The sequence below is a fragment of the Xylaria bambusicola genome (assembly GCF_022495145.1).
Source record: "Xylaria bambusicola strain CBS 139988 unplaced genomic scaffold F5B22scaffold_22, whole genome shotgun sequence".
NCBI classification, from domain to species: domain Eukaryota; kingdom Fungi; phylum Ascomycota; class Sordariomycetes; order Xylariales; family Xylariaceae; genus Xylaria; species Xylaria bambusicola.
In genome coordinates this window covers 287,730-312,957 of record NW_025953575.1, presented here as the reverse complement: position 1 = coordinate 312,957, position 25,228 = coordinate 287,730, and the positions used below count along the sequence as shown (strand labels likewise).

Sequence of the window (25,228 nt, the reverse complement as noted above, 5' to 3'; positions counted from 1 at the left end):
CGTACCATAGGTACATAGTAAGCTAAGCGGCCGAGAGCCTAGAGACCGCCGAATTGGCGTAAGCCGGCTGTTGGCCGCCTAGCTTACATTTCCGCTCTTACATTTGTCAACCGGCCGGCGCAGTTATCATTCCCATCGCATCCCAGCCGCGCCGCCAGGACTGGTGCTTCTTGGCGGGCGGCACAAGAATTAACTCTAGTTGCGTGATCTATGGCCGAGCTCAGCTTAGCCTGCCAGAGCACCGCGTCTCCATCCATCTACCCCATATACACCATGTATGTGCTGACTGTTTAAGGACATCGTGGAAACGTTAGCTTCTTCAGCTCTCGGCAGTCCGGTGTCACTGCTGCGGGGCCAATGCCCGCAAGGCCCGCCGTGAGAACCCGTACTAAGGCACACTTACACTACACGTCTCAGACAGATGAAAGCTTATTAGTTTCTTCCTCTCGGACACCGAAGCTTCCTGCTAGACATATGCCCAGAATACTATGCCTAACATGTACTCACTCCGCAAGGAAGGAGCTGGGAGAGTAACAGCAAGGGTTTGCTAGTGGTAACGGTGTAGACACACCAGAACTGATCAGCAGCTATCTCGACTGGTGTGAGGCCGACCAGAAGACACAAGGTGTAAGTTACAGCCGCGCGCGAGGAAGTGTTGAAGCATTACAGATTGATAGGTCAAGAAAGACTACCTAGTTAATCTAGCGTTACGGAGTACAACATCACTGCTTACCCGAACCATATCACCCCATGACTAATAAGTGATTCGATAGCATGCATTAGCATACACTTTTAGCCACTTGGGACATCTGATACTATGTGATCCTTTATGTCGCGCTACCATGCAAGTCCAAGTGTCGATACTTTCGACCAAAGTAATCAGATCATGAATTTGAGATTTACTTCCCGCTTAGACTCAGCTCATCTGCAAAAACATCGCATACCGAAACAACCGTGGGGTCCCACGCGGTTGCTCAACAATATATTCACGTTTTTATCCTGTTGGTTGTCACGAACTTTGCTCCCGCTGCCTTACTTTTCCATCAACATTTCGTTCAGCATACCTCCTCTCATTCATCTCCCACTAATTTATCCGAGCTTGTCATCAAATACATCAAAATGGAGCCGGCCGAGACACAGGAGAAATACCCTACTCCTCGCCTGTTGCCTCCTGTTGATGCATCGTATCAACCGGCTAGGTCCCCCACCAAGCTTCCCGCAACGGCGCCCCTGGAAGAAATTCTCGAGGTCCTTGATCGAGATGGCGGTGTTGTTTTGACCAACTTTGCCACACAGGAGACCATGGACAAGATCGATGAGGAGCTTGATCCTCATGTGAATGCTATATCTGCCAATGATTCCTACGATGACTTCATTGGAAAGAAGACGCTGGTTATTCCCGGCTTAGTAGGAAAATCAGATACCATTGCCAACATCCTTGATACCAACGAGACCATAGAGCAGCTCCTCAAAGTCCTCTTGGAGGAGAGATACCCTGCCGTTTTCGAGCAGCATACTGAGGAGCTGGTCGTTGATCCCTTGTTGAGTATCTCCTTGGGTTTCTGGGTTGGACATGGTTCCCCTCGTCAAGCACTACACAAGGACGACATGATATTCTCCAGCAAGCACCCCCCTAACATGAAAATCACTGAAGTGGATGGCTTCAGCTGTTTCATTGCTGGAACCAACGTTACCCGTGAAAATGGTGGCACTATGGTTGTACTTGGGTCCCACAAGTGGGAACATGAGCGACGTGGCAGACCTGATGAGGTGTCTTTCCTCGGTAAGTTGTCTCTAGCAGATTGAATCTCATATCATATTCGGGACTAACTATGGCTTTCAGAAATGGAGCGAGGCTCTGCTTTCATTTTCCTTGGGAACTTGGCTCACGGATCTGGGTATAATACTACACAGGAGGTTCGCAAGATCATAAACCTCGTCTTCTGTCGTGGTATTCTGCGTCAAGAGGAGAACCAGTTCTTGTGTAACCCTCGAAGCAAAGTCCTAAAGATGAGCCCTAAGTTACAAAAGCTGCTCGGATTCAAGAAACCAGAAAAGACTTGGTTGGGTATGGTTGACAATGAAGACCCTGCGAAAGATCTTGCTGCTGTCTATGACAAAGTATTCTCGTAATACGCAGGTTGCTAGCTTAGCTTAGCTCAGAAAATTGAAATTAGGTAGCTGACTGTATAATCATGATGGCTTTAGCGATCTATTAAGATACGTTGACATACGCATCTGAAGGGACCTATCACCTGCATAAATTACATGCGAACAGATAATCCGTCAAGCGAATAATACTCGTGCATTCTCTACTTAAATGTTACTTCTGCTTCCGTATTTTTTATGTGTATCAATGAATCATAACGTTTGGTGAGCAAAGAGAGCAGCAGACCAAGATTCAATATATACAACTTCTTTCCGGGCTGGGTTTGGCGCGGAGCGCATGCCGCCTGGGATGTCAGGATCTCTAGAAGGGTGGCCAAAATATGGCTGCTTCACGATGCTTACCTAGCACTGAAGGTGACATTGAGTATGTGGGTGAGTAAATGCGAGATCGGAGCAGACCAAAGTACTACTCTGAGGTAAAACCCGCGCGCGGGTACTACCAGGTTAACAGGGGAGTAACCAACCATCAACTTATGTGTAGACTTGTAAATTACTAAGACAATGACTACATTATTCCCAACAGTCGTGATTGTGAGCTGCGAAGTCCTATTGTGCACTTACTCCAGCCAAGAAGTTTAATGCTTCCGGTCATCGCGAGCGCGTCGCGTGATGCCAAGCACCCATCTGACATGGGTAAGGGCATCGATTTTCAGGGACCAATTTAGTCGGTGACCGAAGTGAAAAGCTAGACGACCCCGAGACGGGACAAAAAGGCCTTGGAACGGGGCGAGCTCTCCGAAATGGAACAATGTACGTAGTACGTAACTTCTATAAAGTTTTAACTCAAAACCTTGAGTGTAGTAATAGATGTGAATTCTGCCTACATATTTGGAAACTCGAAACTCGGTAAATTTGCTGCTGCGGCGATAATTTGCCCAGCTGAGGGACAATGTTCTTCTCTTAGCAGTTGATCAAGACTGTTTATTTTGGTCCCCTAAGGCAATGATATACACCTGTTTCGCCACCTTCAAAAAGTCGTTTGCACTGTACCAAGATTGTTTGAGTCATTGTCCTGGATAGGTATACAGTAAGACTTTCTTAGTGCAAGTTCTACATGAATACGAGTGAGAGTAATTAGACTCCTTCAGGTTATACCGATTCTTTTGTTCCTAACAGCCACGATGACATATATCTGTGGCCATCTAGGAGTCACGAGAATACCATCAACTTCTCTTCTGTCTGTCACATAGCCAAATCTAGCAGTCACTCATAGAATACAACGTCCTTCGGCGACTAGCAGCTATATATAAGAATTTTAAGGGCAGATTTTCATGCACACAAAACCGATAGTTAGGCACAGGGACGCTCACAAGCAAAAGAGGCCCAGATTATATGATACCTAACGGACACGAACAGTCCAGATTGTGTGCCTAACAAAAAATATTCTTGAGGCACCTAGAAAATTATTAGTTGAATAGTAAGGCTATATGATTAAGTTTAAAGTCCCTTAATCCACATAAAAAGGCCCTTCTCACAGTCTCAAGATCAAGGCATCAAGGATATATTCTTTGGCTCTTGAAAAGGCTTCGTGTGAACTACCTTCGTTCATTTTCCCCAGTTTCAGAGTCTCGTTGAGCATACTATAGGCATCTAATGACAGAATGTAATTTTATCAGGTCTGAAGCATTATGGTAATATTGGTGACTTCAATAGCTCTAGTTGTATCTACTCAGGTGCTGAAAAGGGGTAATCCAATGGAGGTACTATGTAGCTACTGTATGCATTGGTGCGGCCTTTACTTCCGCCCTTATTGTTTATCAAAGCCTTGTATGTCTCATTGCCAATGAAATTTATAAATATATAGGAAGGGCATAGATCTGGGCTGGGAATTTCATGATATTTAAAATACAATAATCTACTACGGCTGCAAAAGTCCTTGACCAATTAATTTCTTCTTGGCCTTGGTGGCTTAACTTGACTATATATACAACTGGTCTGCCAGCCCTGACCGCTTAGGTCTCATTGGCTTGTTTCATGAAGCGAAGTCTGTATAACCTCATTTCCAATATTGCCTGTGTGTTTTTCAAAGATCACGATCTGCCTGCATTACGGCCGTGGCGAAAGGTGAACCGTGTTTACGCCTATTGTACGCGTGTAACAAAAGGCGACGGCGCCACGTATGCAGTTCGAACCGTAACATTCAGCGTATGTAAGACGGACCTACCAGTATTATTATAAATAGTCAACTAAAATACCAATTAATCAGAATCTTTTCTTACCTCTGAAAACTGTTCAGCCATTACGGGACATCACCATTAGAATTAAATTGAGATTCTAATATAACGGAAGCATAAATTAAAATCTTTATAACTCCTAAAGCTGCTCTATAATGCACTACACAACTCCATATTAAGACGATCAATTCTATACAACATCAAGTGAATAGAAAAACTTGAAATGGCGGGCCAGATTTTCTTGATGTTACAGCTGTTGCGTTCCTCCAGATGTGAAATCACCCGCGGGCGACGTGATCGAGAGGGGAGATAACTGAATTCGTGAAACCCCTAGGTGCCAGTACGAAGTCCGAGGTATAGAATAGTATTTTATTGTTGAAAGAGGTTCGGAATTTAGGAGTATGGGTATTAAGACTTGGTCTAACTATTTGTCCACTTCTTGTATTTTTAGCCCCAGGTTCCTAACACAAAATAAGAAAAATAAGAAATAATCATAAAGGGGGAGGCTAGCTCCTGCCATACAACTTCAACTATAAAGCTACTTGGGCTTCTCAGTCTTACTTTCATGTCAAAGTCAAAGTATAAGCATCCGCTCTTCAGGGGTACAAGCATGCTAATTATTATTCGTCTCTTATATAAATCATGTCGTCACTTTCACGAAACTAGCCAAAAAGAGGCCCATAAGAACCGAGAGCCCTCATAGAGGACTACCTAGCGCTGATTAATAGATGAATGAAGATAGATTGTCATACATACTTAGAAGCAAACAAAGCAGCCCAATTTCTTCAGGGCATAGTGTCGTACAACTATAGATACAGTTAGTCGAACTTCATAGAGCTTGCGATCGTTCCCTTGACCCCTAGAACCCTAGAAAAGGCTTGGACGATATTCCAACACTAGTGTGAGCGTAGAAAAGTAGACGTTAACGACCCTCAGATTGAAAGTAGCCTGAAGGCTTATGATCATGAACGTACTTAGCTAGAGAATCAAGCTCCTAGTTATGATCGACACAAGGAGATCTATGTCTATATCCGTAGCTCATGGTATTTCATTGCAAACTAGCAGGTTCATTGTCATTAATTATTACTCGCACATGCAGCTAAGCCTACGGCTAGGGCGTATGCAGCGCAACAGTCCCCTTCATAGCGTTCATGTGCATGCAGACTATTATTGAAAGCGAGGTTATACAGAGCTCGCTTCATGGAATAAACGAATCAAACCTAGGCGATCAGAGCAGGTGGTCCAATTGTATAGAGGGTTAAAATAAAGCCAAAAAGGCCGGGAAGGCAATAATTGGTCAAGGACCATGGCTTATTGTATTGTGAATAACTTCAATTCCAAGTCCAGTTGTCTGCCCTTGCTATATTAGGTTAGTAAATTGGGTAAATGAACATTACCATAACGGACATATGCCACTGAGACAGGACATCAATCAGTCGTTTTATGTTCTTTGTCGAGTTATTACCCGGTGCGACTAAACTAGCAGAGACTAGGTAGGCTAGGCATTGATGAGAGCACCGAGGTGGCCAAGGCGAACTGATATTGCGATATGTTGGTTGTAACCCCTGATTCACATTTATTACGTGCTGTAGATTAGGTACGTCAGGGCAGTCCGGGGTAGCTCCATGGCGTCCCTATTTAGTGGCATGTCGGTGCTATGACTTACATAATGGCAGAATGCAGGTAAGTTGCTGGTACCTTGTAGCACCCCGCCATCTGCTATGATGTACCTCAGGTACCATACAGGTAGCTTTCCAAGGCAAGAAAGACCCCGCCATCCATCCCATCCGTCCATCATCCACCATGTCAGGCAGTCACGACGCGTTGCCTTGTCCTAGCTCAGACAATTTCCTCTCGCACCAGAATTGGTCGAAGCTGGCTTTTTTGAACCGTGGATAGGTAGCTCGGACTGAACTTAGTATGGGCTTACCGTTGAGAATGGACAACATACACGCACCAACAATCCCGTCGGGACCAACCTCCCGTCCGATCACCAATGGCAATGCAAAGCAGCTCTCCTTTGCCGAGCTTCAGCAAAAGAAGAATAATATGGAGGCTGAGTTGAAAGCTCTAGGTGGCGTCCTAGACTCGGTTCGTCGACCGGACATATACCATTTATTGTGCTGACCCTCTCTCTAGCATGGCGTTAATATGGAAACACCATTGATCACCCGGGATGGTTTCCCAAGAGCCGACCTCGATATCGCACAAAGTTAGCTTTTCTGGAGCTTTTGAACTTGATTCGTCGCCCACGCTAACGCCTCACCACAGTACGCACTGCACGCTCGCGGATTATTCATCTGAAAAATGACTATAAGGACCTCATGAATGCCATCGAGAAGCACCTTCACGAACATTTCGCTAGCTTGCAAGCTGCAGACAACGAGTCATCTACTACCATGCCAGAGAATGGGGCCACGATGATGGGGGACACGCTCCCAGAGACATTAGAGGTGCCGTTCGCTAAGGTTAACAGCGTGGTTTCCGAAAGTCCGGCGGCTACCGCGGGCCTGAAACCTGGTGATGAGATTAGAAACTTTGGATACGTAAACAAAAGTAACCATGACGGTCTCAAGAAAGTAGCGGAATGTGTCCAAGGCAATGAAGGGGTAAGTCGACTCTCAATAGATCCTGAACGTAGCCTCCTGAGCATCCGTCTAAACGTTCAAGTAGAGGCTAGTACTGACTTGATTTAGCAACGGGTTCTGGTGAAAATCTCACGACGGGCCAACTCAGATTCACAGCAGGGCGCGCGACAGGAACTCCAGCTGTACATAATACCGCGCCGCAACTGGGGCGGCCGGGGTCTTCTTGGCTGCCACATTCTTCCGATCTAGTAATCCTGTGAAGAAAGCATCGGCGCATGACAAAGAATCTCTTACCTATGCATACCCTCTCGTAAAGTCTATCAGCAGATCATATCGAATTTGTGTGGTAAAGCTAGGACAGTATCCAGATACCATTGCATAGGTTTATGAGCATAATGAATGGTCCCAGCTGACAGCCGCAGCCTTCAAGGCTAGCTACCTAAGGTAGGTATATGGAGAATCAGCGAATTCGCCAACAAACACTTAGGGAGAGCTCAATTAACTTGTAGACTTGATGCTGAGGCTGGGAAACATGGTCTCAGGTTAATCCTATTGGGGTTTGATACCTAATGTCGCATTGTGTGCCTGGAAACTGTAGAACAGTCTACGCGCTAGTATCAGGCACCAAACACATTAGTAATACACTATGGCAATAACCAGTCTTCAAAGGCATGTACATGTAATTTGTATGTTTGTGGCAGGGAGAGGAGATGGATCTAATACATTGTAACAGTAAGGTAGCGAATGATGTATTGTTAATCATGCAAACAATCCAATGAGGCGACGTTGTTGCTGCATTAGGCACCTATATCTCCTTATTCGGCTCCCCAATGACAATCGGGACGCTGGCGGCCTGGCCCAAGTGATTTTGACCAAGGTATAAAGGTTTCGTGCAGCTGCGGAATCCAACTCGGCTACTACACAGAAGCTTCCCATATTCCTCTCTACATAATAATACCTACTAGGTAGGTACCTACCTACTACCGCCTACCCACCTTAGGACCTTAGGTTTCTCAAGGTAGTGAGCATACGCTGGGAAAGTAAGGCATTTGGGTGGCGCCTTGATTGCTGAAGCAAGATATCAATCACGTGCCCAGCCCGCCCCGCAACCACCACCTAAAATTTCGGCAGCCCAAGCAAGGTCCTCCCTCAGGTCCCACCCCCAAAAAAAGGCCCGCCCGCCAAACTCTTTCTCGCAAGAACGATCATCATCGGTGAACTACCGCCAGACTCGACTCCTTCTCTGCCTCTCTTCCTCTTTTCCTCCACCTGCTTCACCGTCTATCCAGGTACGCGCACCCCATACAACAGCCTCCTCTTCGTACAGAAAACGTCCCCGCGACGGCCCCTTTGCTTCCATCGCCAGCTTTATCGCGCGCCGAAAACACCCCCACACTGACGTCGGATCTAGTCTCTTCTCTGTTTACCTCGCAACCAAAGAATCCCTATCAACGCACACCATGGCGCAGCAGCAACCTACCTTCAAGCTCGTCCTTGTCGGCGATGGTGGTACTGGAAAGGTATGTTATATGGTTCACCCAGGCACATTTCTGGCACATGGATTTTTGCGATATGCTGTCTGTTTACAAACAAACCCCCACCGGCATTCAGCCCCTCCCCATCTCGAACTCATGTTTGACATAAAACAATGCTGGTATCGGCCGCTAATTTGATTAGACTACCTTCGTCAAGCGTCACTTGACAGGAGAGTTCGAGAAAAAGTACATGGCGACGCTGGGTGTTGAGGTTCACCCCCTCGGCTTCACGACTGTGAGTATTCGCACCCGTGACTATGTGTTTATTCTGCGGTTTGCGCTTTTGGTTCTTACCATGCATTAGAACTACGGCCCTATCACCTTCGATGTATGGGACACTGCCGGACAGGAGAAGTTTGGTGGTCTTCGTGACGGCTACTACATCAACGGACAGTGTGGTATTATCATGTTCGATGTAACTTCCAGAATTACCTACAAGAACGTTCCCAACTGGCACCGTGAGTCATATTATCTCGCATATTCTGTCTGTGCTTAATTAATAATCTATTTCCAGGTGACCTTGTTCGCGTCTGCGAGAACATCCCCATCGTCCTGTGCGGTAACAAGGTTGATGTGAAGGAGCGCAAGGTCAAGGCCAAGACCATCACCTTCCACCGCAAAAAGAACCTTCAGTACTACGATATCTCTGCGAAGTCAAATTACAACTTCGAGAAGCCTTTCCTGTGGCTCGCCCGCAAGCTTGTGGGTAACGCTCAATTGGTAGGTACCACCATTCAAAACCTAAAGTCTCTCTACGACCAGCTAACCCAGTTCAGGAATTCGTCGCTGCTCCTGCCCTTGCGCCCCCGACTGCAGTGGTTGACGAGAAGCTCCTGGAGCAATACCGAAAGGAGATGGACGACGCCGCAACCATGCCTCTGCCCGGTGAGGATGATGATGACGACTTGTAGATGCTTTACTTGGGTTAGGGGGGGCAACTGGTGACGTGGGTCTCGGGGTGGTATCATTCGGCACAATGATTGCTTTGCGCTGGTAGAAGCTTGGAATGTGAATGGATTTGATTGGCCACCAAGGTGTTCGACTCGCAAAGATCAGCAGGTACGCATCACGGTGGCCAGAGATGAATAGTTGCGTGGCGTTTTTCGGTGGTGATTATTACCACTGGTCTCCAGAGCAGAAGTTCCAGCGCATAGCTGCGCATGCAGCTCTAGATAGCACCCTTGATAGACAGTTTTAGGTGGGAAAAGTGGCCATCCGTTTCTCTCCAGACTACACATTCTTATGAGCAACACGAAAATCAACTTAATTAAGCTTTGTTACAGCCGCTCACCCTTCAAGGTATTACGTCCTAGGCCCATCCAATTATTGGTGAGTGTAGTAGACAGTAATTTGCAAAGCGTGACATCACAGGAGCACCATGTTTTGCTGAGAGCACCTATCAGCAATGCCAGGTTCGAGACCTCGTTACAGTGATTCAGTTTGTGAATTATGTGCCATTTGTTGGTCTTTTTACCACCCCGCTTCAGAATTTGTGTATATGCCAGTATATTCGGACATAACCTGTTAATAATTGACAGCCTGACTTTCTTAAATCTGACCATATCGCCCAATGACTTCCCTATCTAGGGACTAAATATGTGTTATAGTGGTATAAGGGGATTACCAGGATATATGTTATTGGTAAGCCTTATAGTTCGCGGTGCAGGATAAGAGCCTCGATAGCGAATGAGCAGAAAAGGCCCCCTCAAAGCCTCTGAATCTCGCGGCAGCCGGGATGCGGCTACAATGATCTAGATTTCACTCGTGTGGTGGGTTGAAGCGGAGTGTTGCCAGAGCAGCTGATTTGTCAGAACGGGTGCCGGGTAGGTGGGAGGAGAAGATACTGCAGGGCAGATGGTACCTACAGAGGCCAGGGATATTTGCACGTGTTCCTTTTTTCACTAAGAGAACACGTTGCTTCAAGCCTGCCGTAGAAAGGGTTAAGTAGAAACATACTTAGCATGGCACGTACAAAAGCCAAACGGTGTGTGTCATTGATGAATGAGACAGATCGAAATACCCAAGAGAATGGACACCAATCGATTTGCTTCGGGGTTGGGTGTACGTACTTAGGCAGGTAGGTAGCTTTGTAGGTATCTTATCCTCGCGACCTCGCCTCGTCCGGATAACTAGGCACCTGGCTAAGGTATGATATGCACCTACTTACTCGCAGGCGAAAGGTGATTTGATCGCATTCTGTCTTCTCCTCCACCATCTGGTTAGTTAAGCGGGTTACCACAGCCCACATAGATATGTGCCTATATGGACCTAGGTAGGTAGTAGTGGACACTTCAGTCGTCGAGAGACATTGGGGTCTGCTTGCATCACAGCATCGTTGGCTCTGCCTAAAGTAAGCAGCTTTGTGGCGTGTGGCAACTTGAGACTTACCTAAACCTCAGCAAACAAACTTCCATAGACATTGAAAATACTCATACCAGGTAGCTTGCCCTTCTTTTCGCCTGCCTGCCTATAAAGTCCCAGGCAAATTCGAGTCTCACCAACACCAGCTCCTCACATCGCACTACCTCGGAGTCTAACTATTCGTATTAGTAGTGCTTAGGTTAGGTGCTTGCAGCCAGTCCCTGGTACGTTAGTGCTCTAGATCGAAAAAGACATGTGGCATTGTTGACGGAGCCGCATCTTCGCCCACTTCCCTCTCATAAAACGATAATATCGTCGTGGTCGCTGTCCCTCTCGTCTAAACTACCTACCTACCTACTGTACGTGCAGTGCAGTAGTACCTGCTGATTTTACCAACCCACTGACTGTCCCGCTCCTTTTTTTCTTTTTGGCGCAGTTAATACCTGCTTACCTACTACGTACTTACCTACCTTCTGCCTCCCACCTACCCTGCCCTGCTCTGCCCTACCTACTACCTACCCTGTCCAGTCCTCGTTACTGCACGCAAATCCAACCACCCACCGGCTCTCGCTATTGCGTGCTGTGCTAAGACCACCCCCCACTACCACCACCACTACAATAATCATAACCGCAACTGGCGCGCACACGACTGTCATGGAGAATGCCTTTGCGCGGCCTATACAGGCTGTACTACAGAAGTTCGACGTCGACCCCAAAAATGGGCTCAATAATGACCAGGTCACCAAGCTGAGAGCCAAGTATGGCAAAAATGGTACGTCAATCCATGTTGAAAGCCCCGAGCGCAGAGACCTTTACCAGACCGAGACTACTCAAGAATCTGGGAAGGCACACTTTATGCTGACCGTTTCGTGTTCTAGCTATACCCGAAGAACCGCCAACACCGCTCTGGGAGCTGATTCTCGAGCAGTTCAAGGATCAGCTCGTTATTATACTGCTCGGGTCTGCTGCCGTGTCCTTCGTCCTGGCGCTCTTTGAAGAAGAAGGCGGCTGGACTGCATTCGTTGACCCTCTAGTCGTAAGTCTGCCTATATCTCTCCAATGTCAGTCCGGTATCGTTCATTCTGAAATTTAACCAACGGCATGCACAGATCTTGACTATCCTCATCCTTAATGCCGTCGTGGGCGTATCCCAAGAAAGCAGTGCCGAGAAAGCCATAGCCGCTCTCCAGGAATACTCCGCCAATATCGCAAGTGTCGTTCGAAATGGACATGTCTCTCGTGTTAAGGCCGAAGAGCTTGTACCGGGAGATATCGTCTCTATCGCTGTCGGTGATCGCATCCCTGCCGATTGTCGGGTCGTTTCCATCGAAAGCAACAGCTTCGCTGTTGATCAGGCCATCTTGACAGGCGAGAGTGAGAGTGTTGGCAAGGATCATACAAATGTGGTCCAGGACGAGAAGGCTGTACTTCAGGACCAAACGAACATGCTCTTCTCTGGAACAACCGTAGTGACTGGACGCGCGAAAGCCGTGGTCGTTTTGACTGGATCCAACACCGCCATCGGCGACATCCATGAGAGCATCACTGCCCAGATTTCCGAGCCCACACCTCTGAAGCAAAAACTCAACGACTTCGGCGACACTCTTGCTAAGGTTATCACTGTCATTTGTGTCCTTGTATGGCTGATCAACATACCCAATTTCGCTGATCCTAGCCACGGAAACTGGACCAAAGGTGCTATCTATTATCTCAAGATTGCCGTCTCTCTTGGTGTTGCGGCTATTCCTGAAGGCCTAGCTGTTGTTATTACTACTTGTTTGGCATTAGGCACCCGCAAAATGGCTGCGAAGAATGCCGTGGTTCGAAGCCTGCCGTCTGTGGAGACTTTGGGAAGCTGCAGCGTCATTTGTTCCGATAAAACTGGCACTCTCACTACTAACCAAATGAGCGTTAACAAAGTGGTTTACATTCGTGAGGATGGCCGTGATCTTGATGAACTCGATGTCGAGGGTACTACATTCTCTCCCAAGGGCTCCATCAAACGGGATGGCAAGGTAGTTCAAGATTTGGTTCAGACGTCTAGCACAATCAACCAAATGAATCAGGTTGCTGCTCTTTGCAACGATGCCCAGCTCGTGTATGATGCCCGATCTGCCACCTTTTCAAACGTGGGCGAACCAACCGAAGGCGCATTGAGAGTCCTTGCTGAGAAGCTTGGTCCTTGTGCCCCTGCTGGGACGAAGCCTGAAGACTGTGTCCACCACGCCAGTGCTTGGTATGAACAAAAGTATACCCGCCTTGCCACTTTCGAGTTCTCCCGAGACCGAAAGAGCATGTCTGTGCTTGTCCAAGACGGCAAGCAGAAGAAACTCCTTGTTAAAGGTGCCCCGGAGTCTATCATCGAGCGATGTACACATGCGCTGGTCGGAGCTAATGGCAAACGAGTTCCGCTTAACAAACAGCTCTATGATCTTCTTATGAAAGAGGTGGTTGACTATGGTAACCGTGGTCTTCGAGTCATTGCTCTTGCTAGCCTGGATGACGTCGGATCTAACCCTTTGATCCGCACTGCTCAGACTTCTGCTCATTATGCCCAATTGGAACAAAACCTTACGTTGCTCGGCCTCGTAGGCATGCTTGACCCCCCTCGACCTGAAGTCGCCGATGCAATCAAAAAGTGCAAGGCTGCTGGTATTAGAGTAATCGTCATCACTGGCGATAACCGCAACACAGCTGAAAGCATTTGTCGACAAATTGGCGTTTTCGAAGAATCTGAAGATCTTAAAGGCAAGAGTTTTACTGGTAGGGAGTTCGACAACTTGACTCCAAGTGAACAACTCGAAGCCGCCCAACATGCCTCCCTATTTTCTCGTGTTGAGCCAAGCCACAAGTCTAAGCTAGTTGACCTACTTCAGTCTTTGAATGAGGTTGTCGCCATGACCGGAGACGGTGTGAACGACGCGCCCGCACTCAAAAAATCTGATATCGGTGTTGCCATGGGCTCAGGAACTGATGTGTCTAGATTGGCAGCTGATATGGTTCTCGCCGATGACAACTTCGCCACGATCGAGGTTGCTATTGAAGAAGGTCGGTCAATCTATAACAACACGCAGCAATTCATTCGGTACCTTATCTCCTCCAATATCGGAGAAGTTGTTTCCATCTTCATCACTGCAGCACTAGGCATGCCAGAGGCTCTGATTCCTGTTCAACTGCTATGGGTAAACCTTGTCACGGACGGTCTCCCAGCCACTGCATTGTCCTTCAACCCCCCAGACCACGACATCATGAGGAGACGGCCACGTAAGCGTGATGAGGCTCTTATTGGAGGTTGGCTCTTCTTCCGCTACCTGGTCATCGGCACCTATGTTGGCCTTGCTACTGTTGGTGGTTACGCTTGGTGGTTCATGTACAACCCTGAAGGGCCCCAGATCAGTTTCTATGAACTGTCTCATTTCCATCGATGCTCTACAGAGTTTGCAAGCATTGGCTGCCAAATATTTGAAGATCACAATGCCAAATCAGCATCTACTGTCTCCCTATCGATCCTGGTTGTCATTGAGATGCTCAATGCCATGAACGCGCTGTCATCAAGCGAATCGCTCTTGACACTGCCCTTATGGAAGAACATGATGCTTGTATATGCCATTGCTTTATCGATGGCTCTGCACTTTGCACTGCTCTACACTCCCTTCTTGCAGACCCTTTTCTCCATTCTACCTATGAATTGGACCGAGTGGAAAGCAGTGTTGTATATCAGTGCGCCAGTGATGTAAGTTGTCCTCACATCGCCCTTTCTATGATTTGAATCAACTAACCGCTAGTTAGTGTCATCGATGAAGTGCTGAAGATGATCGAGCGACAATTTTTCCTCGACAGTAGCAGTGGGAAGGTTACTAAGACCAAGAAGGACGCATAGTCGAGCATACAGAGGTTCTAGGTTATAGAATAGACCTAGGGAGCTTAAACTCCCTCTATACAGAGCATTACGCTTAAAGATAATAAAGAGCAATTGCGAAACATTGTGAAATATTGTGCATTTCCATTATCCCATTCCAGTTTCTCTAGATACTATAAAATCTTACGGAGGCACCCAGAGCCGATTCCCACTATCAAGAGTCGGTACTGGGTGGCATATCCATAGTCATAGAGCTTGCTTTCAAGAGAGCCTGAAGCGATAGTCTCTAGCCCCTCCATCACTATTGTAGTTGTTTCGATGGGTGCTATGGCCATGGGGGCCTGGATCTTGTAACCTCATATGCTTATCTCGGTTCTTTCAACTGAGAAGATCTATCGTTGCAATTTATGATTTAATCCTGTCGTCCCTTGAGCAATCTCTTGGTCACCTTGTTCTTCTCGATGACATAAACATGTGCACCCCAACCAGACAACGCATCCCGATCAACTGCACTCAACAAAGCCTGCGAGATTGTCTCGAACAGATCCTCTGGTCCCTGTTTGGCGGATATGAGATGACTTGATTAGTTCGAAGCGTTCCATTAAGACATGTATGCATGCATTTATATATGAACGGATAACTAAAACATAGCTGAAAGAAAGAACAGGGGGAGGCGGGGTGTACGCACTAAATCAGGCTCCCACAGACTCTCGCACATGCCAAACAACTGTTCTGAGGCGGTGCCGCTAACGATGAAGTCCTTGGCAAAATCGATGCAGCCGATGGAGTCGAAGCCGCAGATGAAAGGGGCGCCGGTCTTGGGGTCGAGTCCGGCGACGACGGGGCTCACGAAGTACGGGCCGAAGCGGCGCTCGTACAGCGACGAGGAGACGAGGTTGGCAAAGGTGGAAGGGGCGATGGCGCGCTCCTCGCGCAGGCGGTACATGTTCACCTTGTAGCGGAACAGGTCCGACACGGTCGACACGTCCGTGGCCAGCCCCGTCAGACCCAGGAAGACGTTGTCGCCGTACTGGAAGACCTTGGGGAAGTTGTTGGATACCGTCAGGGCTTGTAGCCCGAGACGCAGATCGCAGGCGATGGCTACACAGTCTTTGCCCACCATGGCCACGCAGGCGCCGCCGTCTGAGGGGGCGTTAGTCTTTCTGGGAGAGGTGCGAGGAGAGGGATGCGGGCGAGGCGAGCGTACTTATCGAAAATGGTGAGGCCTGGGCATAGAAGTGTTGGTGAGCTGGCTTGCACGAAGCGGGCGGTGGGAACTTACCATTGCGAGGTTGTGATGATGAGTGACAGAAAGTTAGGGAGGGAGAGACAGAGCGGCGTCGTTTGTGGTGCACTTATGTCGGCTGTTTCGAAGGGCCTTGGGTGACGTTTTGGCTCCTGATGTCGAGTGTAGGAGTTGTTTTTGTCGTCGTCGTCGTCGTCGTGGAATTAGATAGGTGAAGCTACCTAGGTAAGAGGTAGCTTGTGACGATGTCTATACTGGCTGGCTGAGGTTGGTCGCCAGTGTAGCTGCAAGGCAAACACACACTGGCGCGGCAAGCTCCAGGCTCTTGCAGGGATGTGGATGGCAGGTACCCCGTAACTTGGAAAATGGTAGCGGTACCTGGTTTGTACATGTGTGTGTACATGCACGTAGCTGTCCTTGGCGATACCTAAAGAGCCCCCAACTCACCTCATCTCGCAGCGGATGAGCCTCCAAGTTTTAATTGTGCCATGGACGACTTTTTGGAGAACTGGTAAATCAGGAAAGTCCTTGGTTAGCGATGGGAGGTGGTTTACAAGTACTAATTATTATTTTTCTGTCAACAAGTACATGCAAATCACAATGCACGCTTTGGCCTCTGGATGCGCATATCTCGGTTTGTGGTTCAACAACATTCTGGTAAAAGCTGTCCAGCAGCTGTGTCGTAGGCATGTTACTCTTCCCAAGTGCAGAGGACTAGATTTCAAGGTCTAGTATAATTCTGTGGCTAGGTCTCTACCTATTCAGTTGACTACAGTATTTATTTTATAACTTCAACAGCTATATGGCTATTCTTGTCCTCGGATAAAAGGGATTCGATAGGTCAATAGTTTTGGGAGGGCCTTTAAGGTAACTCGGCCAACCCTGACCTCCCCAAAGTCGAAAGAGAAGCAATTCAGCAATGTCGCAAGTGTGACGGCGTCTTACACTAGGTTAATGCGCTTATCTAGGCTCGTTGGAATATGCTTAGGCATTCCGTTGAAAAGTTTGGACCAAAAGCCCCTTTCCGCCGTTTTAAACTTATCGGGCATTTGGAATTTTCCAATCGAGTGAATGCGGCCGAAACCAACCCTAAATGGGAGCGGCGTGGACATTTCCCAGTCGATCAGACCGGTGACTTCATATTGTTTATTAATGAGTACGTTGACCTCGTTTAGATTATAGTGAGCAACCTATAACGGCAGCTGGGCAAGTTCGTCAAGCTTTTTTAAGAGATTTTCAAGGGTCGTTTTATAAGGGACAACTTCTTCCAGCGGTGACGCCCAGATGGCCTCTAAATGCGGCCGGAGCTTGGTTTCGGCAGCTTCACGACTACTACCGGCGAGGAAGCCTTTCGAAAAGACGCGACCAAGCGATGGCTTCCCTCCCAGCGACTCCATACAACCATATTTGGCCAGGAATACGACTAAGTGAGTATGCCCAGGCACCCGCGCTCTCTAACTCCTCGCTAGGGAGTGAGTGCCTTAATGTCAGGGACAAGTGAGCCTAGTGCTCCTTTGGCAATTTGAATGCCTCGATATCAAGTGGCTCAGTGCGAAATTGCACCACTACACCACTGTCGGCAAAGGTAACGAATAGGGTCCGACTGAACATTCCTTGAATAGGGGGCATATCGATGCGGTTTCAGGTACTGCCTAAGTGCTCGAGAACCAGCTTCTGTGCCCATTCGGCCTGCTTTACAGGAGTGTCGAGCAGTTTGGGCAAATTCTTATCAGAAATAATCTCTGGCATTGTGTCGACTGATTCGTGAGATTCAGATGCAGAGTCTACGTGAACGCAGATAGAGATGTAGATAGGTATGAAGATGGGTGAAGGCGCATGTTTGGATCATTACTATCACAATGGTATTCAGGTGAAAACAGGGGCAGGTGATAGGAGACTGCCGAAAGATGAAGCGGTCGGCTTATTGCTTAGTTGGATGTCAGACATGACGCACTGCGATCTGTTCGACCTCTCGTGTAGGGATAGTGTTTAGTTTGCTACCTGGGTAGTATCTGTTACATCTAAGGAGACCGAATCAATTCATCACGGCAAATGAAGTAGTGGAACAGGATCTAGGAGAATTGTAGCACAGAAATCCAAGCCACTACCAGTACCTACGTACAGAGCCGTACTACATCATCCTGGACCTAACATTTTATCCAAATACATTTTTTAATACACTCGTTCATAGAGCAGGATTGCAATATAACGAAACGGTGGTAGTTCCTATAATAGAGCATCGTAGCAGCATCAAAGCGCGGCTAGATAACTATCCTCCTTACGCACATCAGGGGCTTGACGACACATGCCCTCTCTACATGTTGGTCTTTTGAATCTATTGTGGTAAAAGAAGTAAACAATATAGCAAAGTGGAAGACAAAGGCACGGGTGACGTAGGGGCTGCGAAGCAGCCCAATGTTGACATCCCAATCCCTCTCGTGGATTAAGACCTTGAAGAAACAACCATCTTTACTACATATCTGTTTTCTCAACGTTATTCTCGCTTGACAAAACAATGACTCCATAAGATAGTGGGCAATTCCAAGAAGGGTCATACCGACCATTACGCATGTCGTAGTCTCACGGTACAATATCTGCTGGACGTGTTGATACTATGTCTCTTCCGTATCATACCTACTACACTAATCACACATGATGTCAAATCAGAAAGCATCTCGCTTAGTCCAGTATTCTTGAGTCACTGGTGAACTACCGCAGATAATAGGTCATAAAAGTCACGAAAATGCCCCGATGTTTACTCCGAGTGTTTAACCTTCCAGAGCTCTTCAGGAAAGATATTGTCCTGCTCAAACTAATTATTTTATTAACTTTCAGTCTCGAAATTACTTGCTAACACTTGAGTACACCGTTGTTTTAGCTTTAGCTCAGCGCTTATAATTCCATCCTACTTCTATAACCCAAGGCCATTAGCCACTAGACAAGTTAATGTTCACCAATGTCTCCCCCTATTAACTCGTTAAGCAATAAATACCTCTACGAAGGTCCTTTATCTGTAGTGGAATATAATAAGCTTCCCTATATTAGTAAGATGGCAGATGCCGTAGCTAAGAATTCTATAGCGTATGTTATTCTTCTTGATATTATTGCGAATTATGGAGTTGCTAATATGTTCTCCGTCCACTTTATCTATAAATACTACGATCTTCCCAAAGGGTAAGTTATGGTATATGAGATGGTTAAAGGGAACATATACGGAAACTTCATTTTTAGCAGTCTTCGAACTCCATAGAAGATTCCAAATATGCGTGGCCTCTATTTTAAGGCAATACTTGACGGGTATATGGTTGCCTACGAGTTTATAACTGACCCAGGTATGAATATGTTAGACTATGAAGAATTTGTTGCTAAGTTTGCAAGTTCTGCCCTATAACTTGGAATTCAGGATATTTTTATACTAACGGCTCTATCCCTCTATTTGAAGGAAAAGGTTTTTACTAAGTTTGAACTTGGGTAAGCCCTTTTAACTGTTTTAGTAACGAATAACTGCTGGCTACTTGCTAAGGATGTCTCTGTAGCGACCAGTGCGGACTGGCTCGCAGCTGCTGATGACGCCCAGTTCAGTCATGACTCGGTCCCTGGCATCATTCAACTCAAGTGCATGGAAACTCGATCCGAAAAGCACTACGACTTTACCTGTAGCAGGACTAAGGGTGGTTGCTATCAAAATCACCAGGTTCCTCCGGAGGAAGATGTCATCCATATCGACGGGGAGGTTCTACAGGAAGGAACCGAGGGACACACCATCATTTCTCGTGCATTTCGGATGATTGAAGCTAATTTATTTGCTTCTACGCAGCCTATGTAGGCGGGAACGTTGGATGGCCAAGATAGTAACTCATCGGATATTCTGTAAGTGAAGTTGATAATGACTATTTGCTGTCGTCATGAGCACACCATCCTTTTCTCTCCCGTTTCCTAAATAACCTATATGTAGTCTGTCGCATAAATACTATTGCCATCCCTCTATTGAAGCGCAACATCTGTTGAGACGTGACTAGACTGGGGGCGAAGAGAACTAGAGCAAGACAAGACAACTAGTATTAATTATATAACTGCGCTCTACTCTTGAAACCATGGAGGTAGTATAACGAGGGCAGAGGTCTGGGCTTGGTACTGATGCTATTTACAAAACGATGACACTAGGGCTGCAAAAGTCATTGGCTAACCAATTCTTTCTTGACCTTGATGGATGACTTTGACTCTACATACAGTTGAACTGCTAGTCTTAAGCGCATAGGCCTTAGTGATCTATTTCATGAAACGAAGTCTGTATAACCCTAGGTACTTTTAAGATTGCCTGCATATCTTTCTAAAGTCATGAACAGACTACATTATGCCCGTAGCCATAGGTGGACTGCATGTTTCGGCTGTATATGTGTGTAACAAATGGTGCCTTACTGTTTACTGTGTGTTATTCTTCCCGACTCCCATAGTTTTGATTCCCGTATTTTAGAGAACAGCTGATTCCAAACACCATAGTTCACCTATTTTGAATATCTACTCATACTCCTCCTCATAGCCTCTTCCACTTCCGGTCAACAGAGGTTTGGCTATGGCTTTTGGTTCGCTAGCAGAGGAGTTCCAGCAGCCGCAGAATTCGGTACCTAGGCAGTACCTAGGTATGTACTAGGTACCTAGTAGTTTGTGATGCCCCACAATGCAGTACCCCTCCACTCCATCCCAATGTGCCCAGGTGGTACTGTTGCCGTACCAGACTGTACCTATCTCGCCAGAGCTGATCAACTGCATCAACTTCCCAAGTCTTCTGTGTCATTCGACCTAATTACCTAATTCCTCAACCTGGCTGCTATTTGATGAGACGTACCAGTACTAAAAGGTTATCACAAGTCTATCTAACTCTTAACGTCGCGTGAACCTGTATCGGACAGTCGAACAACTCAAACAGCTCTCCGTATCACCAGGAGTCAGCAGTGCGGCGCATCATCGCCCTCCCAACAGGCAGCGCCGCCATTTCACCTACCCCGGACCCCTTACCGAACTGTTCTCAGCCTGCGGAAGACTCTCTTCTCCTAGACCAGATAGCCACTCATGGCAACCAATGTCAAGGTCGTAGGGACCGACTTACGACAGGTGACCATCAAAGTCAACCCAGGCACATACCTCACCGAAGTTCTAGAACAAGCATGCACAAAGCTCAAGATCCCAAACAATAAGTACCTGTTAAAACATAAGCAACGGCAACTCGACCTCAGCCAAACTTTCCGGACATCTGGCCTTATTCCAGGCGCCCGGTTAGAACTTGTCGTTCGGGCGAACACACCAAGTGCCGTCAACGTTGCTCTACAACTACCACCCCCCGAATCTAGCCTCTTCCCCCCTCACGGACGTGTAAGCGAGAAGCTACCAAGCGACTTCACAATATGGCAGATACTACGGCAGTTCGAGAGCGGCAAAGCCAGCGCGGGAAAGAACGTGAACATCACTGCTAGAGCGGTGCCGCAGACGAACAATGGTACACAAGCGGGTAGTGGACAGCTATACTATGAGATGCCGAATATTGTAATAGAGAATCGAACCCTATCGACCTTTGTCGACTTTCAAAAGACGTTGGCTCAGCTGGGCTACAATTCGGGCGGTGTCTTAATACGTCTCTCATTTCAAAAGACCACGCAGTCGTTGACAGATGCTATGAGAGAAATCGAAGAGTACTTCAAGTCTCAGGAACAGGAGAGTACGCCGCAGAAAATTCAAGGCGCTGACACAAAAGAGATGGAAGGGACATCGGGGAGTAGATCTGAGCCTCCCGCTCCGGCAAGTGAAGCACCCGCAACACCCAAATCAACTGAAGTTGTCTCGCCGCCCGTCTCAAATCAAGAGCCCGCTAGTATTCAGGACAACGCAGTAAACGACTCTATGGACATCGACGAGCAGTCCGGGCAGCGGCCCGTCACAATCTTCTCGGCTCCCACATCATCTACCCCAATAGCGGCTTCACGGCTAGATTCAGAAGAAGACTACGCCCCCGGCATTAGTCACGCAAAGGCGCACCAGAAAATGCTAAAGTCATTAGGAGAGAACAAGCGGCTCCTCTCAGATCAAGAACTCGAGGAGAAGGCCGCCATAGAAGAGGCAAAAGTAGCCGCCATTAAATCCATCAAGATCAAGGTGCGGTTTCCCGACAACTTTTCCGCCGAATGGACGTTCGGGCCGGCAGACACAGGTGCAAGCCTTTACAGTGAGGTCAGGGATATAATGGCCAACAACTCTCCGTCATTTAAACTTGTGCTTCCCGGCACGCGGACCATTATCAAGGATGATGGGGAAAGCAAGCTAATCAAGGGATACCGGCTCAACACTAACACGCTCGTCAACTTCTTATGGGACGACAGTGTAGCTGCTGACGTCAGGCGTCAACCGTTTCTAAAGAGCAGTGTGGCTGGTCAAGCACAACAAGTCGTCGTACCTGATGTGCCCGAAGTTGAAGTGAAGGAAGATGGGCAAAGTGTGCCGGTGCAAGCGCCTAAGCCGAAGAACGACGGTGATGGCTCGGGTTTTAAGAAACCCAAGTGGCTCAAGGGATTTGGCAAGAAGTAAAGTGACGTTGCTAGATTCAGACTCGCGCAGGCCGTCGTAGTTAATGGAGGAAAGCACTGGGGTGTCTTTACTGATTCTGATCGACGAGACAAACGACTGCGTTAGCATAGATTTGGAGTTTTCATGGGTGGCATTCTACTTCAGTGTATTTGAATACATCATGTCACTGCGCACAGTCGCACCGATTGTAGGAAATCATCAGTTCTTTCTTTCATTGTGAACGTAGGGTGAATAATTGACTCGTGATGAGAAATGTGGTATCTCGCGTTCATGTAATGTGTGGCAGGAGCTTTTCTAAGCGGTGCTGCCCACTTCAACCGATCCCATACTGTAGGGATATGAGAATTACATCCCGAAAAGTTGACGACGCCAAAGGCCAAGCCCGTTTTAGATTCCCTGATTCACTCCGTCCCGTAAATGCATTTTCTTCAATTTGTCAAGTTGGTAATTTAGTGGGCGCGACGGCTTTCAGCGATGACACGCGTAAGCTCATCAACCTAGAATGAGAATTAGTCGCTGACAGCGCAAATGAAACAAATTCAACTAAACTATTCACTAACCTTCTTCTTGCCACGCTGGAAAGAACCGAGCCTCTTCTTGGCTAGCTTACGAGCACGCTGTAATCATGGTAAGCCAAGAAACTTTCATGTCAACTGTTATAGCTGTTGTCACTCACCTTGTCTTTTGAGTTGCGGAGGAGTTCAATTACGCGACGCTCGTATGGCGCAAGTCCCATAACCTCACGGACACTGTTATCGTCTGAGTCAGCTGCCATTTTCACATCACTTTGCTTCCACAGAGGAGGGAGATCGACATACACATCGCGAACGTGGGCGGTGCGACGGCTGAGGTGTCCCTTTGTGCGGGATACTCGCTTCTTGTTGACGCGAGCCGTCGTTTTCTGATTCCAAAAAAATTAAGCGTCAGTCTAAAAGATGTCCATCACTGCCATGACTTTGCGATAGAAAATAGAAGCAAAGAAGAGCAGGATCCTCCACGAGGTGAGACGTGTAGAACTGATTGCCCAAGCATTATGGAATATAGTCGATGATCGACATTGATGGTTGGACGGGTTGATGGAGGGGTTCGGTGTGATAATTCGGGGAGGAAGAAGTTGTCAAAGCCTTACATATCCTTTCTATTTCACACAATTCGTCAGTTTTTGTTCAGCAGATGGACTTCCTTGATGTCTGGGATGCAACTCACGTCGAGACCACGTGCGAGGGCCATCTTGTCGGTGTTGATGCTGTGGTCGTTAGTAACGGTGGTGTGGTTGAAGAGAAGTCGATCTGAGAATTTGCAGACAAATTGGCCAGAATTGTCTGAATTGTCTAGCGGGAGGTTGTGGGCGCCCCACCGATATCCCCCGATAAGGCGCTATCAGGGCTTTATCACATTCACCTACCGATATGTACGGCTCGGGCTGTGGCTTGTTCTTATTCGCTAATTAAACCGAAGAACCCCAAACTTGCGCTACCCTACTTACATAGTATTCTGCACTTGAATACTGGCGTCTACGGACTTCAGCTGTGACCGGACCAAGCTGATCGATTGAGCTGACGAAGCTGTCCAATCCGCATCTTCATTACCGTGTGCTTCGTACGCATACTTGTGGTACAGAGCGTGTGAGTGTGTATTATTGCCTTCTTACTTCTTAGGTAATACTACTACTACATACGTAGTCAATATCACGGACGTTGGACTGGTGGAACGCAACCGCCGCCAACCTATGTAGTGCCTCCCGAATCACACTCAACTGCGCGATGGTGAGCGCATACTTCGTAATGCGCGCGATCCGCATGGGAATGCTTGAGCTGACCTACCTACACATATCTCTCGCATAGATACCTATGTGTATGTGTAGGTGACCTTGCTGCGTTCGCATTTGCGCCACATTGTGACAGTACACGACATCGCAGTACCGGTAGGCATTCTCCATGTTTTCATCTACCTACTTAGGTTGTTACTGTATCCATTGTGTGTGTGTGTGTGCTGTTTCCACGCACGCTATCAACGCCTAGTTTAGCTAGTCGATCGAACTGCAAATGCGGATCGCCATTTGGCATATCGGAATGTCCCTAGTTATCGTGCTTTATCTCTGCAGTTATGACGCACCTCGTCATCGCGAGCTCCGCGACTTGTGTCACATCCTCATAAACACTGGGTGCCTCGAGCACGCCCTTCCCGCGAGCGAGAGGGAAAATATGTTTGTGAAATTGAAATATCCCGGACCGGAGGAGGAGTGATCTGGTGCGATCACCGCATGTGTGTCCTCCACACCGTCTCCCTCCACTCGCCTTGGAAGCCTTTTGTTTACCTACGGGCTGGAGCGGTCGGGAAGCGCACCTGTTGCACCTGTTGCTGATGCTCTTCGCTTCCTGTCTTTGCTTCCACCATCTTCAGGTGCCAATCTCCGTCCAATGAATCCGTTCTTTCTTTCCACGTATCGAAGGCGTACATACCCATAGGTAGGTAAGCAGGTACCTTACCGATGACGTGCCTAACAGAGGGAACCTCGTAATTATCTACTGGTTCGCCTTCAACCTCGCTATCTCCTTCGTGCTGATAATTATGTTTTGAATCTGATCAAGCCCGGGGGCAAATCTTTGTTTTGTTTTGTTTTTGTCTTCTATCAACCTCTTTGGAGTTTTGGAACCCAACTGCATCGTCATATTTTCTTGGTCCTCATCTTAGCAGGCACCGTTTTCTCCCTTTGGACT

The 25,228-nt window shown here is 47.5% G+C and overlaps 9 protein-coding genes across 9 annotated transcripts; 6 read left to right on the top strand and 3 right to left on the bottom strand.

Annotated features, from left to right (window-relative positions):
- Positions 1–1,119: 1,119 nt before the first annotated feature.
- On the top strand, positions 1,120–2,133 carry F5B22DRAFT_636558 (phytanoyl-CoA dioxygenase; the record flags this gene model as incomplete). Its single annotated transcript, XM_047977304.1, has 2 exons — positions 1,120–1,783; positions 1,844–2,133. 2 exons carry the CDS (start codon positions 1,120–1,122, stop codon positions 2,131–2,133), a joined length of 954 nt encoding a protein of 317 aa, XP_047830573.1.
- Positions 2,134–5,890: 3,757 nt separating this feature from the next.
- F5B22DRAFT_194862 (uncharacterized protein) lies at positions 5,891–7,435 on the top strand. The gene is made up of 4 exons (XM_047969542.1): positions 5,891–6,434; positions 6,483–6,555; positions 6,615–6,952; positions 7,040–7,435. Exons 1-4 carry the CDS (start codon positions 6,264–6,266, stop codon positions 7,178–7,180), a joined length of 723 nt encoding a protein of 240 aa, XP_047830572.1. The 5' UTR covers positions 5,891–6,263; the 3' UTR covers positions 7,181–7,435.
- A 633-nt stretch (positions 7,436–8,068) lies between these two features.
- Positions 8,069–9,614, top strand: F5B22DRAFT_194872 (GTP-binding nuclear protein GSP1/Ran). The gene is made up of 7 exons (XM_047969543.1): positions 8,069–8,220; positions 8,343–8,451; positions 8,609–8,701; positions 8,771–8,924; positions 8,981–9,186; positions 9,243–9,482; positions 9,590–9,614. The coding sequence occupies exons 2-6, from the start codon at positions 8,392–8,394 to the stop codon at positions 9,375–9,377; spliced, it is 648 nt and encodes a 215-aa protein (XP_047830571.1). The 5' UTR covers positions 8,069–8,220; positions 8,343–8,391; the 3' UTR covers positions 9,378–9,482; positions 9,590–9,614.
- A 1,867-nt stretch (positions 9,615–11,481) lies between these two features.
- Positions 11,482–14,707, top strand: F5B22DRAFT_646841 (putative calcium P-type ATPase; the record flags this gene model as incomplete). Its single annotated transcript, XM_047978784.1, has 4 exons — positions 11,482–11,599; positions 11,706–11,863; positions 11,937–14,560; positions 14,617–14,707. 4 exons carry the CDS (start codon positions 11,482–11,484, stop codon positions 14,705–14,707), a joined length of 2,991 nt encoding a protein of 996 aa, XP_047830570.1.
- A 102-nt stretch (positions 14,708–14,809) lies between these two features.
- F5B22DRAFT_607748 (nucleophile aminohydrolase) lies at positions 14,810–16,417 on the bottom strand. The gene is made up of 4 exons (XM_047975029.1): positions 15,969–16,417; positions 15,894–15,912; positions 15,375–15,829; positions 14,810–15,242 (listed from the first exon to the last, which is right to left on the bottom strand). Exons 1-4 carry the CDS (start codon positions 15,969–15,971, stop codon positions 15,099–15,101), a joined length of 621 nt encoding a protein of 206 aa, XP_047830569.1. The 5' UTR covers positions 15,972–16,417; the 3' UTR covers positions 14,810–15,098.
- A 23-nt stretch (positions 16,418–16,440) lies between these two features.
- On the bottom strand, positions 16,441–17,681 carry F5B22DRAFT_656189 (uncharacterized protein; the record flags this gene model as incomplete). Its single annotated transcript, XM_047979948.1, has 6 exons — positions 16,441–16,814; positions 16,878–17,122; positions 17,192–17,313; positions 17,354–17,435; positions 17,496–17,545; positions 17,582–17,681. The coding sequence occupies 6 exons, from the start codon at positions 17,679–17,681 to the stop codon at positions 16,739–16,741; spliced, it is 675 nt and encodes a 224-aa protein (XP_047830568.1). The 3' UTR covers positions 16,441–16,738.
- A 1,513-nt stretch (positions 17,682–19,194) lies between these two features.
- F5B22DRAFT_646839 (uncharacterized protein) lies at positions 19,195–19,758 on the top strand (the record flags this gene model as incomplete). The annotated part of the gene is made up of 2 exons (XM_047978783.1): positions 19,195–19,264; positions 19,427–19,758. The coding sequence occupies 2 exons, from the start codon at positions 19,195–19,197 to the stop codon at positions 19,756–19,758; spliced, it is 402 nt and encodes a 133-aa protein (XP_047830567.1).
- An 860-nt stretch (positions 19,759–20,618) lies between these two features.
- Positions 20,619–22,703, top strand: F5B22DRAFT_607745 (GLUT4 regulating protein TUG-domain-containing protein). The gene has a single exon (XM_047975028.1). The coding sequence runs from the start codon at positions 21,003–21,005 to the stop codon at positions 22,506–22,508; it is 1,506 nt and encodes a 501-aa protein (XP_047830566.1). The 5' UTR covers positions 20,619–21,002; the 3' UTR covers positions 22,509–22,703.
- Positions 22,704–23,857, bottom strand: F5B22DRAFT_607744 (ribosomal protein L36e). The gene is made up of 6 exons (XM_047975027.1): positions 23,715–23,857; positions 23,638–23,646; positions 23,327–23,409; positions 23,185–23,257; positions 23,069–23,125; positions 22,704–23,005 (listed from the first exon to the last, which is right to left on the bottom strand). Exons 1-6 carry the CDS (start codon positions 23,736–23,738, stop codon positions 22,958–22,960), a joined length of 294 nt encoding a protein of 97 aa, XP_047830565.1. The 5' UTR covers positions 23,739–23,857; the 3' UTR covers positions 22,704–22,957.
- Positions 23,858–25,228: the final 1,371 nt, after the last annotated feature.